This window comes from Hippoglossus hippoglossus, chromosome 6, assembly GCF_009819705.1.
Source record: "Hippoglossus hippoglossus isolate fHipHip1 chromosome 6, fHipHip1.pri, whole genome shotgun sequence".
Classification (NCBI taxonomy): Eukaryota; Metazoa; Chordata; class Actinopteri; order Pleuronectiformes; family Pleuronectidae; genus Hippoglossus; species Hippoglossus hippoglossus.
In genome coordinates, this window is record NC_047156.1 from 14,475,672 (window position 1) to 14,494,087 (window position 18,416).

The 18,416-nt window shown below is 42.3% G+C and overlaps 2 protein-coding genes across 6 annotated transcripts; one reads left to right on the forward strand and one right to left on the reverse strand.

The window, feature by feature from the left end:
* Window positions 1-3,883: 3,883 nt before the first annotated feature.
* man2c1 (mannosidase, alpha, class 2C, member 1) lies at window positions 3,884-13,285 on the forward strand. Of its 2 annotated transcripts, XM_034587487.1 has the most exons (26): window positions 3,884-4,062; window positions 4,999-5,124; window positions 5,206-5,329; window positions 5,442-5,512; window positions 5,612-5,789; window positions 5,898-6,087; window positions 6,727-6,833; window positions 6,942-7,052; window positions 7,154-7,246; window positions 7,332-7,448; window positions 7,529-7,624; window positions 7,725-7,870; window positions 8,775-8,898; window positions 9,590-9,711; window positions 9,816-9,901; window positions 10,216-10,362; window positions 10,459-10,538; window positions 10,623-10,717; window positions 10,803-10,907; window positions 10,993-11,149; window positions 11,237-11,380; window positions 11,955-12,064; window positions 12,172-12,251; window positions 12,345-12,487; window positions 12,572-12,675; window positions 12,764-13,285. In XM_034587487.1, the coding sequence occupies exons 1-26, from the start codon at window positions 3,962-3,964 to the stop codon at window positions 12,873-12,875; spliced, it is 3,069 nt and encodes a 1,022-aa protein (XP_034443378.1). In that variant the 5' UTR covers window positions 3,884-3,961; the 3' UTR covers window positions 12,876-13,285. The 2 variants fall into 2 exon arrangements, with proteins under 2 accessions (XP_034443378.1, XP_034443379.1); XM_034587488.1 differs by lacking the exons at window positions 3,884-4,062; window positions 4,999-5,124 and having other exon boundaries at window positions 5,279-5,329; window positions 5,712-5,789; window positions 12,764-12,958.
* neil1 (nei-like DNA glycosylase 1) lies at window positions 13,240-18,333 on the reverse strand. Of its 4 annotated transcripts, none has more exons than XM_034587494.1 (10): window positions 18,059-18,333; window positions 16,673-17,146; window positions 16,471-16,590; window positions 14,572-14,674; window positions 14,403-14,493; window positions 14,006-14,127; window positions 13,895-13,922; window positions 13,720-13,790; window positions 13,432-13,636; window positions 13,240-13,348 (listed from the first exon to the last, which is right to left on the reverse strand). In XM_034587494.1, exons 2-10 carry the CDS (start codon window positions 17,125-17,127, stop codon window positions 13,302-13,304), a joined length of 1,242 nt encoding a protein of 413 aa, XP_034443385.1. In that variant the 5' UTR covers window positions 17,128-17,146; window positions 18,059-18,333; the 3' UTR covers window positions 13,240-13,301. The 4 variants fall into 4 exon arrangements, with proteins under 4 accessions (XP_034443385.1, XP_034443386.1, XP_034443383.1 ...); XM_034587495.1 differs by having other exon boundaries at window positions 13,280-13,353; window positions 13,449-13,636; XM_034587492.1 differs by lacking the exon at window positions 13,240-13,348 and having other exon boundaries at window positions 13,379-13,636.
* Between the last annotated feature and the right edge of the window lie 83 nt (window positions 18,334-18,416).

The following is an 18,416-nucleotide window of genomic DNA, read 5'->3' on the forward strand; positions in this document are numbered from 1 at the left end:
GTTTACAAAGGGAATGATGGATTTTACAGCGGCTGTGTCCACATTAATTAGCAGTTTTGGGAATGTAGACTCACTCGGGCCGTGTAGATTAAGAGCCCAAGTTCTATAATTGTGGATTTCTATAAAATACGAGTGGTACCATGGAAAATATTTTCTCTGGCTTTGTAATTAGAAGAGATTTTACTGTTCATAGTTAAAGTTAGGAATTAATTTGGGAAAAAAGAAGCTTTTGAAGAAAGCATAACAGTGACAGTGTGTCACACATTTGTGCCTGGTAGAAGAGTGATTTTTATTAAAAAGATAGACAAGAGGCTGCACCTGCTGATCCAGGTCACTTCTGTGCTCAGGAGGAAGCACGGTGCAGGGAAAAATGGAAAAAATAATAAAATGTCCATAATATTTAAACAGTCCGATAACTGCTCTCTATAACTGCTCTCTATCTCACTATAACTGAAGGAAATTAAAACAAATTCAAAAACTCAAATGACTCTTTAGGGAAAGAAAGAAAGAAAGAAAGAAAGAAAGAAATCAACAAATTAAAAAAAGATTGAATGCATTTTTCCCAAAATACTGTATGTTCATGGTTACCTACAATTAAGTCTGACAAGAAGATTTAATCTGAGCTACAATGACTTTTGGCCAATAAGGGGTTTTAAATGCCAAATCTCATGAAATTACATATGCTTGTGTTTAGGAATAAATACAACTAAATGTCTCCTGCTTTCAAAGATGTACATGTAGAAAATAGAATTAAAATGAGAGAAAAGATAATGTAGCAGTAGCCAGTCTCTCTAAAGAGGTGGAAAGTGTTTGAAAATGTCTCTTCATCAGCGGGAATCACTTCCCCTCTTCATTTTCTATGCTAATGATGTACAATCTGTTTTTGAAGACACACGTCTGTTGTTCGCAGACTTTCTGCATTAAACAGTATTAAATGTTCCTTCTGTCTTCAGATGTTCCACACAAAATATCAGCAGAAGCACGTCATACTTCACACATGGCTGAGCTCTTGTGCCAGTGGAGAAGATGGATGAATTGAGATTTGTGGGGGGAAAAAAATATAGTCCTAGCTCTTAATTTCCTGCAGCAACGTCATTAACATCTTGCTCATATAATCTTAATTTCAAACAAACCTCAGACAGACTGTCACTTAGCAGAGCACATATCTTCGCCAATGCCCAATAGTCTCCTTATATTAAATCATTCTGCACAAAACTTCACACACTCATAGATATTATTCCTCCTGAAGATCTAAGGTTGAAAAGGTTGAAAGGTTGAAAAATGCAATGGTAAATAGAAATGACCTGGATCTGCTCCCTGATAATGATCCGCACCGAAATTGAATGGGTTCTTCCCCGACCCGTACCAAATCCTTTTCGTGATAATCTTACCAGTGTTTTTTGTGTAATCAAACAGACAGACAGGGGTGAAAATATCAACTCGTTGACGGAGGTGATAAGAGATGGTTGATGGCATGAACTAAACTGGCATCTGATAAACTTCATTTCAGGCTGTTGGTTACATATGTAAAGTCAGTCTCTGGTTCTTTTATTTCTTAGATCTGCTTCTGAACAGGACAAAGAGAGAGAGAGAGACGAGTTGGGCTCCAGGGTGTAGCTCGTCGTCCAGGAACTCCTTTCAAAAAAACTCAGTTGACCGTTGTCCTTTTGCACCACTCGCACTTTGTGAAATTGTCCCATGGGTCAGTTTGGACGTCTGTGGAGGGATGCAAGGTTTAAGCATCACGATATAAAGTTTGAATGCAGCCCTGAGGTTTTTTGGAAGCACTGTCTTTATTTTCTCTCAAGCCACAGTCTGGACTTCCTTTGCTGTGTTGTGGCAGGAAGAACATCATAGGTCTTCATGCTGGATGGTTAAAAGGTTGTTTCATGCTGTACGACTACTTCCTTAGAGTAAGAGGAACAGCTTTTTTCTCTAATACCCCTTTATTTACGCATCATGATGTGGTCAGTTCCTCCGGTAAGGCCGGGAGCTGAACTGGCGAGAAGCTCAGGCCAAGTCGGACCGTGGCACCCGTTCCCTTTCGGCTTTACTGGCGTAGTGGGAAGCACAACCACAATCCCAAACAATAGGGGGACAGGAGTTGACAGTCATCCTTGATGGTAGGGTGGCCTGAGAGGGATGGGCTTTACCACATTTCCACCAAGCCTGTACTTAGAGCCGCTCCGTGGATCTCATAATAAAAGGACTCTCAGCTTGGTACAAACACAGAAACACACAGCTCCTTCCCTGTGAATGATGCTGAGAGAAGAGAGGCTTTTGTATATTCAGGCTGCATGTGGGCTGACCCCTGATCCCTGTCCGCCACTCTGATCACAAGACTAACTCCCCAGCACTGCTTCTCAGTTAGACTAGAGCCTGCACACTTACCCTCTAGATTGCTTGTTCTAACTCTGCTGGACTGGAGTTATGAGATCATGTCACACGGTTTCCCATGACCATTTTCTATATGTTCCTGAGTTTATGTTAAGTGTATTTGCATGCCTGTAGCATAGAACAGTAGTTCCCAAAGAAGGCTTTGTCACAAGATGCTTTCCGGAAATCAAATACAATTTTGAAAAGAATAGAAATTTGTTACTTTGTTACTAAAGTTGTTACTAAAGTTGAAAATAATAGTTAAAATTGAAAATAAAATCTAACCATGCAAATAGCCTTTTGATGTTCTTCATTCCCATGTGACCTCTGAGGTGATTATGTCACTCTCTGACATTGGAACTCGCTCAAATCAATATCCTCTGTGTTCCACCTGGCATATAAAGACAACATTTTTACTGTCAGGCCGAACATTAGATACTTAAACTAATCGAGCAGGGATAAATGATAAAATTAGGTTAATTGAATAGTAAAGAAAGTGTGGGTTAGTTGTTTCTCCACAATAGGTGGTGCATTGATCTTCCACATTAAAGAGTCCCTCACCAGTCCTTCAACAGAACGCCTTCCTCTTGCTCATGCTGCTTGAACTTTCACTGTTGATACCCATTTGCCATGTTTAAAAAACAAAATGAAAGAAATTATGCCATTTCATGTGAAACCTTTTTCGTAAATGTTATCTGTGCCACAGTGTCTCTCGGTTTGTGTAGAAGTGTAAATAACTTGTGTCTCGATTAAATAAAATCATGTTTTGGAATAAAGTCATTTTTATTGCATTATTTCACCTTTTTAGCTGTGAATCATGCTGATAGTGACCTATTTTTATCTTAAACATTTATTGTCTCATCTATCTATCTATCTATCTATCTATCTATCTATCTATCTATCTATCTATATCTCTTTTTTCTTTTCTACTATATTAAGTAGTAATATTTATATGGTAGTTATATTTATTTTATATATATATTTATTTTTATTATTCTCAATTTAAATCTTCAATTTTTTTCACTTATACAAATACATTTTGTGAAGGGTATTTGTCAGTGTGCGACAACTTGTTGAAGTACCAAAATAATACCTGTATGGTTTCATCAATTCTCTCTGTCTGTGCAATATCAAAGATTCATGTGCAATCCATTCACTGTACCTATTCTCATACTGCACATATGTTTCATGTCTTTACACTGTATATATTAGTTTAATCCCATTCATATTTTTCTATACTTTTTCTTGCACTTAAGTATTGCATGTTACTTGATGCCTCTTTTGACTCTTGCTGCTGTAATACAGCAAATTTCCCCTTTGCGAGAGTAATAAAGGATTATCTTATCTTATCTTAAAGCAGATATATCTCCACTGGAGGCGCTCTCACCTATTCTGGCTGTGAATGAATGAACGTTGTAGTCAGTTGTTGAACAGTGCTGCCATCTAGCGCCCTGTTGGTTCTGGTGCAGCGACAGAGTGCTTCCCTTCCTCACTTCCGGTCGGGAGAGGTGAGGTGTCAGTCAGCAGGCTCTGGGATCCTGCTCGTAGTTTAAACCTGCAGGTGTGTGAGTGTGTCGGTTTGGAGATGTATCACCAGCCCGTGCTGAAGAACAGGCGCACCCTCCTGGAGAGAGCAGAGAAGTTCGTCTCGGACACTTATTTCACTGACTGTAATCTGAGAGGACGGTAAGAAGCAACAACAAACGTGTGTCTGTCTCCACCTGTGCAAGCTTCTGCAGAAGGTTGCTTAAAGTCAAACTCATGCATATCAGGAACATCACAGCTGCACAGCTCGCAGCTCGTGTCTGTGCAGATCATCACCGGCTGGACACCAGCCTGCAAGAAAAGGAACATCAGAGCAAATGCTAAATCAACAGTGACCTCCTCGTTCTTACTGCTTCATTCCTTCATTCCTAGGTTTAATATTTCACTGCAGTGTGTCCACAGGATGTCAGAGTTCGTCAAGTAACAAGGCGAGGTTTCACACACAGAGGTGGATTCAAACAACAAAGGAAACCAGAAAGCACACTTTAATTTTAGGTTGAAACAATTTTCAAGCTAAATTAAAGATTGAAAAGAGCAGATTAAAAGAAATAAAAAGATGAAAAGAAAGGTAAAAGAAATAAAAAGGATACATCTGCATGAAAATGTATGAATAAGTTGAAAGAGACTAAATAATACAGCAGTTAGTTGCTAAGCTGCAAGACTGTTAGTGAGGCTAGTTAGATTCAAAACAACATGAATCAATACATTGATGAGATTTGATGACGTTAGAAATCCTCTGAAGCCTATTGAGTGGTATTGAGATCATTCATTGATGAATTCAGGGGGGGATCTAGGATTTTTCTAAATCTGGGGCCATAAAGGGGCCACTTTTACACTGAGGGGCCAATTAGATGTTAAGCATCCACGCACAGCTCCTGACATAGTGAGGTGCACATTTGAAGTCATTCCCTGTTCACTGTGAGCTCCATAGCTACAGCTCAAGCCCATTGTGTTCCTCAAAGAAGGTTAGAAAATAAAAGATCGTCACAAATTGTCATGTTTATTTTTAGTGTTGGTTCCCCCCTCTGCTTGAATTAGATCTGTAAATTGCTTTGTTATTCTGTTTATTTCCTGCAGACTCTATGGAGCCTCTTGTCCACTGGAATCCGTCGCCTCCTCCCTGTCTGCTAAACGGATCACGTTCACAGAAGCCTCCCAGCAGAACTTTGCACCTTATCGAGTGGGCGACACCTTTGGACCGACGTGAGAGATATCGCCGCACTTTATTACCCTCACATCTTCCCTCAGATCTTGGCGCTAATCCAAGCTTGTTGCTTGTTCTAGGTGGTGGACCTGCTGGTTTAAGTTGACCCTGAACCTCCCTGAGTCGTGGAGAGGGAGAGAGGTTCACCTCCTGTGGGAAAGTGATGGGGAAGCAATGGTGTGGAGAGATGGGCAGCCAGTGCAGGTGATGTACTAGCAGCTAAATTGACATTAGATTAGATTAAAGTAGCAGAAGTCTATGCTTCGCCCATCTGTAGATGAAACTACGATGTGTAACATGCTGTATGAACTTGCAGGGCTTGACCAAAGAGGGTGAAAAGACGAGTTACATCCTCTCTGCTTGTCTGAAAGATGAAGAACCGCACAGGTCAGTGAAGTAAAAGATGAGTTCAGTGCTGCTTCTGTAACCAACGTGTCTTATTGAATGTTTGGACTCCTCTTACCTTAAAGTTTTCCTTTTCTCTAGCGTGACCCTTTATGTAGAGATGGCCTGCAACGGGCTTTTCGGAGATGGTCAGGGCTCCATGATTGCAGCTCCAGACCCGAACAGGAAGTTTTCTGTGCAGAGAGCTGAGCTGGTGATATTTAACCGTGACGTCAGGGAGCTGCTCACTGACTTTGAGATGCTTGTTGACATTGTGAAGGTACTGCACGACACAAAACAGTGCATGACAATGTGGTACTTTCTCTGAGAATGGAATTCCATTGAGGCAAACGTAACTTCCTGTGGATTCTTGACCCTTCCTCTACAGGAACTAGGGGAGGGCGAGCAGCGAGGCTACCAGGCTCTGTTCACTGTGAATGAGATGGTCAACCTTTGTGTCCCCTCCGATCCCAGCACTTTCCCCAGAGCACACAGTCTGGCTCACAAATTCTTCAGCCAGCGGAACGGAGAAAGCCAGCACATCGTCCATGCGATGGGTCACTGCCACATAGACTCAGGTCTCCATTTTTACCTCCGTTTGTTTGTTTGTCCGTCTGTTAGTTGGCAGGAGTCCACAAAACTACTGGACACAGCACCACGAAACTTGGTGGAAGGATTGTGTGCATGGGTCACAAAAGAACCCATAAAATATTGGCGCGGATCATCTGCCCCCTCTTTGGGATCTGAGATAAAGCATTTTTCAACATTTCTGTGGATTTCTCTGAGAATAATTCATGGAACATGATGAGAAAAATCAGCCATGTTTTTAGGACTAATACGTATGAGTGGAAGCAATTTGGTGCAGAAATAAAAATCCAGATCTAGTGAATTTAAATGTGGTTTCATAAGGGGACTGTTGGTGGAGGTATGCGACATTCTAGATATTTCTGATGTTATGTAGAGCTGAGTATCAACTCACTATCCTGTGAATCAACTGTGTCTGTAGAGTTTCAAAAACTGTCACTGACGGTTCAGTCAAATTTTTAAAGGTGATTTAAGTTTTAATTTTGCCGATTATATTCTGTTATCTAGACTTGTGCTATGCAAAATGTAATATTTCAGGACTGTGGGCTGTTGTGTCAAATGAAAAGAAAGAAAAACGTGTAATATAAAAGAAACAGCATAGAATAACTCATCTTTATGACTTTCATCCGTAGCCTGGCTGTGGCCCTATGAAGAGACCATCCGTAAATGTGGCAGAAGCTGGGTGACGGTGATCCGTTTGATGGAGACGAACCCGGACTTTGTGTTTACTTGCTCTCAGGTAATTCCACACGATTGTAGCTTTATATGAGCTGTAAAATGTTCTAGAAATTTCAGCACTCATCTTCAGTTTCAACTTTTTTTTTTTTTTTTTTTACTTTTTGTGTAGGCTCAGCAGTTCCAGTGGGTGAAGAGCTGGTACCCAGGACTCTTCACCCAGATCAAGCATTTTGTGAAGAAAGGCCAGTTCATTCCAGTAGGAGGAACGTGGGTGGAGATGGTAAAACTGCTCTCAGCAATGAATCCCACATGTATTATAAAGTGGTTGTATTCTGCGGCCTGCTGGCATTCAACCCTTTTTTCTTACCGTTTGCTCATCAGGATGGAAATCTGCCCTCAGGTGAGTCCATGGTCAGACAGTTCCTGGAGGGCCAGCGTTTTTTTAACCAGGAGTTTGGGATCCACTGTAAAGAGGTGCGGAGGATTCATTAAACATCCTGGGTTTACTTTTGTATTATACCTGACCTAAACATAAGACTCAGTTCTCTTTACTCCTCAGTTCTGGCTACCGGACACATTCGGCTACTCCGCCCAGCTTCCTCAAATTATGCAGGGATTTGGCATTTCCAACTTTTTGACACAGAAGCTGAGCTGGAACCTGGTCAACACTTTTCCTGTAAGTACTGTAGGCACCACACGCTTAAATTTAAAGAAAGAAAAAGTTCTTACTTTCCGTTTTGATTTGATTTCCCACAGCACAACACATTTTTCTGGGAAGGCCTGGATGGGTCCAAGGTTTTAACACACTTCCCACCAGGAAATTCCTACGACATGAAGGGCAAGATCGAAGATGTGAGTCTGGTTTCTTGACAAACATAACAGGGTGAAGGTTGAGCCTGTGAAGAAAATATTTGCAATCCCCGCAAATCCTGTTGTTATTCTCCACCCACAGCTTGTGAAAACTTTGAAGAATAACAAAGACAAAGGCAGAGCCAACCACAGTGCGGTGCTGTTCGGTTTCGGTGACGGCGGGGGAGGACCCACACAGCTCATGCTGGACAGACTGAACCGGGTCCGGGACACAGACGGGCTTCCAAAGTCAGTTCCACTTCTCACATAGACGGAGTTCACACCTGGTATTAACATCTGGCAGGAGAGACAGGGTACAGGTGTGAATGCACCCAGACCTCTTTGGAAGGTGTCTGAGATGGACGTGGCCACACTTTGTTTTTACTGTATGAGCACAATCCATCCTGGGCCACATATGAAAGACCACCCACTCAATTTACATCCTCTGACATGCTACAGATTCACTAGGAACCGATCCATATTCTTACACATGTTTGTGTCCACACGCTGATTTGTTTGCGACACAATATCAACGCTGATCACCATTCACCACGTAATGTTTGATACTTTCTTAAATTGGTAAAAATCTGTCTTCGGAGCTGCACGAGATTCATTCCACCTCTCTCTGCCTCGGTCCATACCTCTCGCTCGCTCATGCCGACAGACACGCACAAACATTATCCTCGCACACATCTGTAAACTCCAGGGTAAAAATAACATAATTTGGTCTTCAGGAACAGAAATAACATACTACAGCCGGGAAGTGTGATCTGATCGCAGCTTGACACAGGAGACTCATTCAGGATACATTTTATTGCCAGGATGTTAATCCCAAGTGTAAACGGGACCATTCACTCAACATTCGTCAGCAATTATGACCGAGCCCAATCTGAGCCCAAAATACTTCCCAGGGACATATGGTTCAATGGCTTTACTTTTGTTTCTCGGGGCTGTGGTATTTCAAAGGGGTGTGTCAGCACGCAGGCGGCAGACCACTCGAAACCGGTTTGAGCGTAAAAGGATATGAGTGATGTCTACTGATGTCACCATGGTTGGGTTTTACAATGTCAAGTTAATACAGTCATGTTTTAGTCACAATGAGCAACAAGTCAGGGAGGACATTGCTCACTTCTAACTCTTGTGTGGTTCCCAGAGTCCAGACATCTACTCCCGACAAGCTTTTCTCTCAGCTTCGCGCTGACTCAGATCTGCTGTGTACGTGGAGCGGTGAGCTCTTCCTGGAGCTGCACAACGGCACCTACACCACAGAGGCGCAGGTAGATTTAACATCTGTTCACAGTTCTTATTTCAAGATTAAAATCATACTTGCAGAACAAAAGTAAAAGGCTCTCTCTGAGAAAAAGGAAAAATGTAAGAATGGTGAATGGACTGTATTTATAGAGCAGCTTTTCTGGTCTTGATGACCACTCAATGCGCTTCACAGTACAGTTTTACCATTTACATATTTGTACAGTGCATCTTTGTGCAGCACTTTCTCTGTCACACATTGCTCACAGTCGTCAGGAGCAACTTGGGGTTCAGTGTCCAGCCCAAGGACATTTTTGTACGCAGAGTGGAGGACCCGGGAATCATACTGCCGGCCTTCTGGTTAGTGGATGACCCGTTGTAGCCCCTGAGCCACAGCCGCCCCAAGAAGAAAAACAGACAAAATAACAACAGTAGTGCATAATAACGCTGTATAATACATTTAGCACATATAAACACATATTATTGAGATGAAAATGTATTATGTTGGCATCTAATATGCTGGATTTAAATATATTTTAAAGCATATTTACAAAACACCACAAAATAGAAATGAAAACAACTATAAAAAGGAGGATCATTCTTGCAACGTCACACAGGAAATAGAGATGAAAATGATGCAGTTATGCATTGTAACAATACCAAATGTTTGTTATGTATAAAGTGCAGTTGTCTTTATACTTTTTGTGTTTTTTCATCCAGATTAAACGAGGGAACCGTCAATGCGAGGCCCTCCTTCACGATGTGGAGGTAGCCAGCTGCTTGGCTCTGTGTCGGGAGCCCACATTTAAGTATCCGGTGGAAAAGCTGCAGAAGCTGTGGAGGTGCAGACCCATTAAAGTTTCATGATGTGGATAAATATAAACATCTGTCGTCTCTGTTGTTGTTGCTGTGCTTAAAGTAGTTTCATCAATCTGTTTTCTTCCAGGCTGCTTCTTCTAAACCAGTTCCACGACGTGATCCCTGGCAGCTGTATAGAGATGGTTGTGGAGGATGCACTCAGGTATTATGAAGGTACAGTTTCTGTCCATTACTATCAGAACCACATAGTACATAATACAGTTACATGTTACGTGTCCTGGGGCAAGATACTGATATAGATACCCCCAAATTACCCTGTGTGTGTATGAATGGTGTGGAAAAGAAAAAGCACTGCGTATAGAATAGCTGTATGAATGGGACTTGCACTGGTAGATAGGACTGGAAAAGTGATATATACAGTATGGTACATATTTACCATTTACTCTATATCCTTGTGGAAAGCCCTGTACATATGCATATACATATGTAGTTTTCCAAATTTAAAAGTACATCACAATGTGTGTTAGATATCCGCAGTGGTTGTACTGCACTGCTGCGTGATGCATGTGGAGCCCTGGCGTCAAAAGGAAACGGTGCCGGTGTGTTCAACTCTCTGTCGTGGGAGCGTCATGAAGTCATCCAGACTCAGGAGGGGGCTGGTGAACCTGATCTGGGTATGTTTGATTTTTTTTATAATGTTTACAGTGTGTTGTTGCGTTTTGTATTGTGACTGCAGCTTCATATCTGATGCTGTGTCTGTGTCGCTGCAGCTCTGGTGAGAGTTCCCAGTGTGGGTTCAGCTCCCATCACAAACACAGAGCCTGTGACTCCAGTCTCTGTCACTGTTCAGGTGCGTGAAGTACAGAGAGCATTTCATCAACGTTGCTGTGTTGTAATGTCACTAAAATAACTGAGCTGCTGTGTGACGTCACAGGCCAACGGAGCTGTCGTCATGGAGAACGGGATCTTAAAGACTGTCGTGAACCAAGACGGCACTTTGGCGTCGCTGTATTTGATCAATGAAAACAGGTTCTGTGAAACCCCATGAAACATCTGTATCTACGACAGCATTAACATGAATCTATTAACATCTGTCTCACTCTGTTGGTTTCAGAGAAGCCATCTCTGACAGCTGCCATGGGAACCAGTTTGTCATGTTTGATGACGTCCCCCTCTACTGGGATGCTTGGGATGTAATGGACTACCATCTTCAGACAAGGTGTCACTCTCGTCTGTCTTACGCCACCTTAAGACCCATCAGTGTATTTGCAGGTGTTATAGATATGACAACTCTGACTTTATAGGAAGCCGGTGTTGGAGGTGGTGCAGCCCATTCAGGTGACGTCCTCAGGTGGACTGCGGGGCAGCGTCAGCTTCACCCTCAGGATCAGTGACAAAAGCACCATCACGCAGACGATCGTCATGGACGCCATGTGTCCTTACATCAAATTCAGCACAGAGGTTTTACAACATTAACCAAATGTGTAGAAATCTACAGACGAATTCTTCAACGCCTTTAAAAAAAACAAAACAATGTTGCACTTTCAGGTGAAGTGGGCGGAGTCACACAAGTTTCTCAAGGTGGAATTCCCAGTGCGAGTGCACAGCCCCAACGCCACGTATGAGATCCAGTTTGGCCACCTGCAGAGACCCACACACAGAAACACCTCATGGGACTGGGCCAGATTTGAGGTACAGCCCTGTGATGTTAACAAACGTGTTATTTTAATTCACACTGATCCCCGCAGGAAACAGATGTCAGTGATGCTGCTAGAATGAAAGTAATGCTGGTATTTTTTTATTTTATTCCTATCTTTACTCTAGAGTTTGGTCTTTCAGTTTGAGAGTAGCTCTACCTAGCTTTACTTCTTTTAGAGTCCCGTACGGGTGGTAACTTCAACAAGGTTCATGCACTCTCCCCCTCCACGGCTTTGTTATTACACCTGCTGCCCATCAGGATCAAAACCAACACACCCACAATGAGGAATTTAAACAGGCGTGTTGCACAAAAAATTCCAAAGCAGAGGAGAAATCTGGGAGCAGATGTTTCACTCGCGCACAGAAGCAGTGTGAGAAGAGCTGACTGCAAGTGCACAGTTTGAGCCCAAGCAGGGGCTTTGTGAGTGAGATCGCAGGGTTTTGAGTGAAAGCATAAAAAAATCGGAACATGAAATCAATAAATCCTGCTCTTGAATGAAGATAGGGTGAAATTACCCATAGTCCTTTGCATCGTCTTTACTGATTCTTATCCTGGTTTCTTTCCCAGGTTTGGGGTCATAAGTGGGCCGACTTGTCAGAGCACAACTTCGGGGTTGCGCTGCTGAACGACTGCAAATACGGTTACTCGGTCCATAAGAACACAATGACTCTGTCCCTGTGAGATCACACACGACATTTATATAACGTTCATTCGACCGTAAAATTCACTTATACCAAGTTTGTTTTATAACCAGTGCATCTAACAGTTGATGTCTGTGTCTTAGACTGAGAGCACCGAAGGCCCCAAACGCCAACGCTGACATGGGGACTCATCACTTCACATATGCAATCATGCCACACACAGGTCTTACTGGTCTTTCAAATAAATTACACATTGGTTAGAATATAAAGCCGACAAACTAATCGTTTTAACACATTTGTTACGTGTGTTCGACAGGATCCTTCCAAGATGCCTCTGTAATCCAGTGTGCGTACAACCTCAATTTCCCGTTGAGGTTAATCCAGTGCACCCCCGACTCTGCACCCTGGAGCGCCTTTTCTGTCAGCGCCGAAGCCGTCATCCTGGAAACCGTTAAGCAGGTATCCAATTAACGCCGAGCTCGACCCAGTGTGACTTAATCCACTAAGCCTGCTTCATGTTATTTACTCCATTTACTATAACAGGCCGAGGACCGGAAGGGGGCATTGGTAGTCCGACTCTTTGAGTCACATGGGAGCAGCGTGACGGCAACTCTCCGCACCGCCCTTCCAGTGAGGGAAGCCTGGCAGTGAGTGTCGTTATTTCTAGTAATACTTGCTGTCTGGAATCTTTTTATGTTGTCTGCCGAGAGCAAAACCGTTTCCTCTTCCTTTCAGTTGTGACCTCATGGAGAGACAGGACCCCGCCCAGCCGGCGACCATTGCGTCAGGGGGAATCGCTCTTAACTTCAGCCCCTTTCAAATTGTTTCACTTCTCCTCATCCTGTGATTATTCATCCTCGGGGTGTTCACGTTTGGAATACTGAGGTTATGTTTTCTTCTGTTTGTTAACAAGATTAAACTAAAACCTGCTAGACGGATTTCCACAAAACTTGGTGAAAGGATGCAATATGGATCAGGGAGGAACCCATTAAATGAGTGCCATCCAAGTGAAATGCACGTTTGATTTAGAAAATAAAATCAGTCAAATCAACAATTTAATGACCGTTAGTCTAATAAAGATGTTTCCTGCAGGTAGAACCAGTAGCTGATGGCATCGCATCTGTTTGAGGTACACATTGTTGCTGAAATGCCAAAATGAATGGTTTCACTTCACTTCAAAACAAACATTTGCAGAACTTTTGTAGAAACATGGTTTTATTAAAAAATTGTACAAAATTAAAAAATTCTGCGTCCATTTATCTTTTTCCCATCTTTATTTGCTGTTCTGTCTGGTAACTCTGCTGCTCCGCCTCTGCGAGCCTGCAACAAGAAGGACTATTTTATTAACATTCAAAATTCCCACAGTAGAAAAACAACTTGTTTCAAGAACATGAAGAACTCACCTGCAGTCGTCTCTGCAGGACTGCTCTTCCGCCTACGTGCATTCTCGCTCTCTTCACGCTGAGCTGTGTTTACACTCCGTGTTTTTTCCTTCTTTCTTCTGGCTTCCTGAGGACGTGCATCCTTTTCTTTCTTTGGTGTTTTGGTAGCAGTTTCCTGTTTCACCGCTATTTTCTTTGCTGTGAGTTCAGAGCGACTCTTTGCCACCTGGTGTATACAAACTGGTGTTAAAGAGAGTTTGTAGAGTTTGTTACATCACAAGAGGAAAAAAAAAAAAGGTCTGTTAATACCTTTTTCTTTTGTGTGTAGTCGTGGTCGTCTTCTTTCTTTACTCTCTTCTTTGCCTTGGGTGACTTTGAATCTACGATGAGCAGAAAAGATGACGTCAGATGAGTCAGATGCTTTGTTCTCAGAAAAAAATTTCATCTGAAGTGCTCAGTTCTGTGTTTTCAATGTGATTCATACCTTTAGGAGCCATGGGGCCTGGATCACCCTGGAGATGAAGTACAAATCATTATCAGTGATACTTTAAATATTGTTTCAGAGATTAGGACATAAAATCCTCCTTAAACCCACTTTGAACCACATCGTTCTGCCATTGTGGTCCCGGATAGAGGTCATTCCATCAACGTAGTAACACTGCAGCCATGCCTTAAAGTCAGAGTAGTCCGCCTTCTCAGGATCATAGCCTTTTCCCCCTAAATCAAAAAACCAGAGGAGGTGTCACAGGAATCAAACTGCGTCATCTCTACATGAGGGAGAAGCCTTTCACTGGAGATTAAAGCAAACAGAGTAGTGATTGACTCTGCTCCACACGACATCTATCTACGCGACTTTGAGGTTTCTACAGTTTTTTTTGGTAGTTTTCCTCAGGTTAAGGAGGATGTCGCACCTTGTCAAGAGCCAAATTGTGATTTGTAGATATGGGCTATTGAAATAAAATTTGATTGATGGAGTTAACAGTACAACCCACCTTGGTTCACCACCTCCAGAGGGACTGTATGACACAGTCTGAGCAGGTCCGCCGCCTCCTCCTCCTTCACCACCCTTGTTTTTGGGCTCTTCTGGAACGTGAACAGAGGCAGTGTTTAAAAAACGTTAAGCGATAACGTGTGAGGGTCTGATTGTGTGGGCTCCTTCACCTTTGTATTCTCATTTCTCACACAGTCACCACTGTCGCATAAATCTTCTGACTCAAGGCCTTCCAATACAGTCCGGGCGGGTACGAAGGGAGGAATGTTCAACCTACGAAAAAGAGAGAAACTCAACTAAAGACTCCTTCCATTGTAAAACAACAAGACTCTTTTGTCTTCAGTTTCTGAATCATTATGCCTCCCCACGGGAAGCAAGAAACGGAGAAGTGAAAGAAACCATTCATTTCGAATCGGAGGAAACGGGCCTTGAAAGCGTGAGAGCCGGTGCCATGTTGAGGTCATTTTCAACAAAAACAAAACAAATAGAACCTCAGAAAGTTTGACCCTGAGTCTTTAACCATCACATAAAAGCACTAAAACAACCCTCATCCTGTGAAGGTAAATGACTTCTGACAATGGTCTGTTGGCACCAGGCTTTCTTTCTTATGTATATGCAGGACAGTGATCTTTTACTTTTCCTTTTGGTTCCTTTTTAAGATCCTGTTAATATTGTTACTCTGTGCGTTGATTAGCAGGGTTGCTGTAGTGGAAGGATGTGGTCGGGTCAGGGAAGAACCCATTCGAATTTGGTGCAGATCCAAATAAGAGTGTTCAATATTTCGTTCAATTCAAATCTCAGAGAATAATTTGGTGAATTGAAATGTGGTTTCATATTGGGACCGTTTGACCTTGGTGGAGGTATGTGCTCTACTAAGTGCAATTCTAGTTGCGTTTTGAATGCCTTTATTCTGTGCAGCACTTTGTGTTACATTGTTTGTATAAACAAATGCAGCACAAATTAAGTTTGCCTAATTTATGTAGTTTTTGTTCTTTGTGACCTCAAGCTACATCTGGCAATGTAATCCAGCTGCAAACTAGTCCCATGAGGAGATCTTCAGAAATATCATTGTTTCCCTTTGAACGATCATAAACTATAATACTGATAAGAAATGCACTGATCCAACTTTCTTTTCTCCAAATACTGATTCAACTTGATTTGACATCTGTACCACTCACTGTGTGGAACTCATTGGAATTGCTCTGGTATCAGAACTGTATTCACTTCAAGTATTTGTCGTACATATACTGCGTAACAGATAGTTTGACGCATGATAAATTGTGAGTCTTCAATAACAAAAATGTCAAAGAATCCCAGCTTCCTGCTTCTCAAAATCAAAGATCTGCTGCTGTTTATCTAATTTGATTGTTAGCAGAATATTTGGGGTTTTAAACTAAATTGTTATGGAACTGTTAATAGTTTTGGTCTATTTTGTTAAGTTTGTTTTATTCTTGTCTTAAATGTTGGCGGCTCGCTAAACAATAATGAACGTACATAGCCTTAAGTCAGATTCACCACATACTCCTCCATGCGGCAGTATGCGTGGGACCCAAGTATGAGTTAGGGAGTCAGACAGATTACAACGGGAGGAAGTTTCATTATATCTCTGTGGGAGGACACCGACTTTCTTGGCAACAGATAATCAAGAAAAACATTTTTTTTGAGAAACGAGCCAAGGTTTATATATATTTGTCCAATAGAGAAGCTCCACGTGAAGACTAATGTTATGTGGCCACTGTAACTTGGTGAGATTATAATGCTCCTTTTTTGGTGATGGAAATACAACTAATCTTTCTGTGCAGCTCATCAACTTGCTCTCCCTGATGCATCTGGGACTGAGAATAAATGCTTCTGCTTTTTTTGTTTTAAATACAGATGCATCCTGTATATTTCTATTAATCTCTTGACCCCTTTTATTCTACTATTTCAATCTCTTTCATTTGGCTGGAAATTTGTTTTAAACTCTGCTTTCTCCATTTTTTATTCAGTAGCTGTATCTGTGCATCAATAATACAGGACTGAATAAAAGGAACATTTGTGTAGTTCTGCAGGTTTTACATGTTAATTACCTGAAAAGGATTTCAGCCCTCAGATAGTTCCCGATGCCGTTGAAAAACTTCTGATTGAGCAGGGCTTCACAGATGGGCCTATCGAAGGCCCGGTCAGACAGATGCGACACAACATTCTCCCTGCAGGAAAATTAACTTGTCAGTGACCCAGTGCTACTTTGACTGAACCGGGGTGACATGTGACACTCTCAGGAAGACCAACCTGAAGCTTTTGTACTCAAACATGATGCATGGCCCTCTGTCAGGCTGCCAAGTCCCATTGGGCTGCCAGCTGCCAAACCTGCGTGTGTCCACGAAGCTCATCACTCTGCACGGCGTCTCTTTGGAATAAAACCGCAAGTGGGAGTGTTTGGGTAACTCATCGTCTGTGGTGAAGCGGAAATAGCCCGACATCCCAAAGCGAAAGACAATATCCATGGGCTGGTCGGCCTGTTCTGTCTGCACTCCCTGTTTGGGATGATCGCTCTTTACTGGCGTCAGCGTGAGCTTCACTTCCTTCCCTCTGGAAGCAGCTGTGATGCGGTAGCCCTCGCAGGTGAAGGGCACCTCAGGGCTCTTGCTGACTTCAGATTTTCGGACCGCTCCAGTAAACACCACCCCATTACACATTTTGTTCACATAGAGGCTGGCGAGGTGGAGCTCCGGTCCCTCGGGCATTTTGTTGGAACAGATGACGCTGTGGAGAAAATATAAGAGTGGAAAATAAATCCCAAACGATCACATCCAGGGCCACATCTTTTAACAACCTATGGACATTTGACATGATACAAATTGAAATTTACAGCTTTTAATTACCTCTGCCAAAGAGCTGACGTTATCGTTTATTTATTAGTTATTTAGCAGGAATACGCAAACGCTACTCAACCAATTTCTATGTGATTTTGTGGAGGGTGGTGCATGACCCGAGGAAGAACTTATGAAATTGGAGTGTGGATCTTCAGGGGGCGGATCCTTTTAATTTATTTTCACTTTCTTTCAAATTGTGAGATAGGACATTTTTCCATATTTTCTTTGATTTCTCAGGGAATAATTAATGAACCTTGATGAAAAACAAAAATCTGACATATTCAGGTGACCGATATTTATGAGTGTGTGTGATTTGTTGGAGATCTAAATAAGAATCTAGTTAATGTGGTTTCATAATGAGACTTTTGGGCCTGGGGGAGGTATGTACTCTACTGAGTGCCATTCTAGTTCTTCTTCATTTATACCTACAACGTATTAGAAATGCAAACTTCAATATTTCCCTGCAGAATTATTTCCCTTTTAAAAAACAACTAACAATCTGAATGAATGAATAATCAAAAATGAAAACACATCCAGGCTGAGACACAAAAGTCTTTCACTGTTAGACTACACAACACGTTCAGTGCACACAGCTGACTTCACGTTATTACACAACAGATTTAAAACCAACACAAACACCATGCGTGCAAGTGGTCGATCATTTAACTTCGTGAGCAAATAAACATCATATTGCTGCATCGCTCATGTTACAATTGAATGGAAAAGAGAACCGGTGATCAAAACAAACATTTAAAAGCAGGCTGTTTCCTGAGTTGAAAGGTCATAGGTTCGAACAACCTACCCACACCAGGAAATAGACCCCGCCGATGATTTCAGATGTGCAGAAGGAAAGTGTGTGATGATCCAAACCTGCAGAAACTACCCTGTCCCTGCACTGTGCTGAAGGACATGTGCAGGTATGTTACTCAACGAAACGTTTTCACTACGTGCTCGTTACCAAACACATTGTGTAACTTCACCACCCGAGGTTCATCCACCGAAATATCGCGAGATCTCCGGAACTCTCGTGCTCGTTATTTGCATATAAACTCAGCACAAGTGATTCAGATGGATGTTTGTGTCGCGATCTGCAACTCGATGAAAACAGTTATTTCAGTAAAGGCTCCACAGAGACACAGCACAAGCAAACAAAGCAGCTC

Bases quoted from the DNA above. Each gene is read 5' to 3' on its own strand.
- neil1 (XM_034587492.1), bottom strand. From the start codon at position 17,127: ATGCCCGAGGGACCGGAGCTCCACCTCGCCAGCCTCTATGTGAACAAA. The intron at 14,675-16,470 runs GTAATTAACATG...TCTTTTTCGTAG, and splicing joins AGGGCTGAAATCCTTTTCAG to GTTGAACATTCCTCCCTTCG. The intron at 13,791-13,894 runs GTATGAATCACA...TGCTCATCGTAG, and splicing joins AGGCCCCATGGCTCCTAAAG to ATTCAAAGTCACCCAAGGCA.
- man2c1 (XM_034587487.1), top strand. From the start codon at position 3,962: ATGTATCACCAGCCCGTGCTGAAGAACAGGCGCACCCTCCTGGAGAGA. The intron at 5,125-5,205 runs GTGAGAGATATC...TGCTTGTTCTAG, and splicing joins GGCGACACCTTTGGACCGAC to GTGGTGGACCTGCTGGTTTA. The intron at 9,712-9,815 runs GTGCAGACCCAT...GTTTTCTTCCAG, and splicing joins AAGCTGCAGAAGCTGTGGAG to GCTGCTTCTTCTAAACCAGT.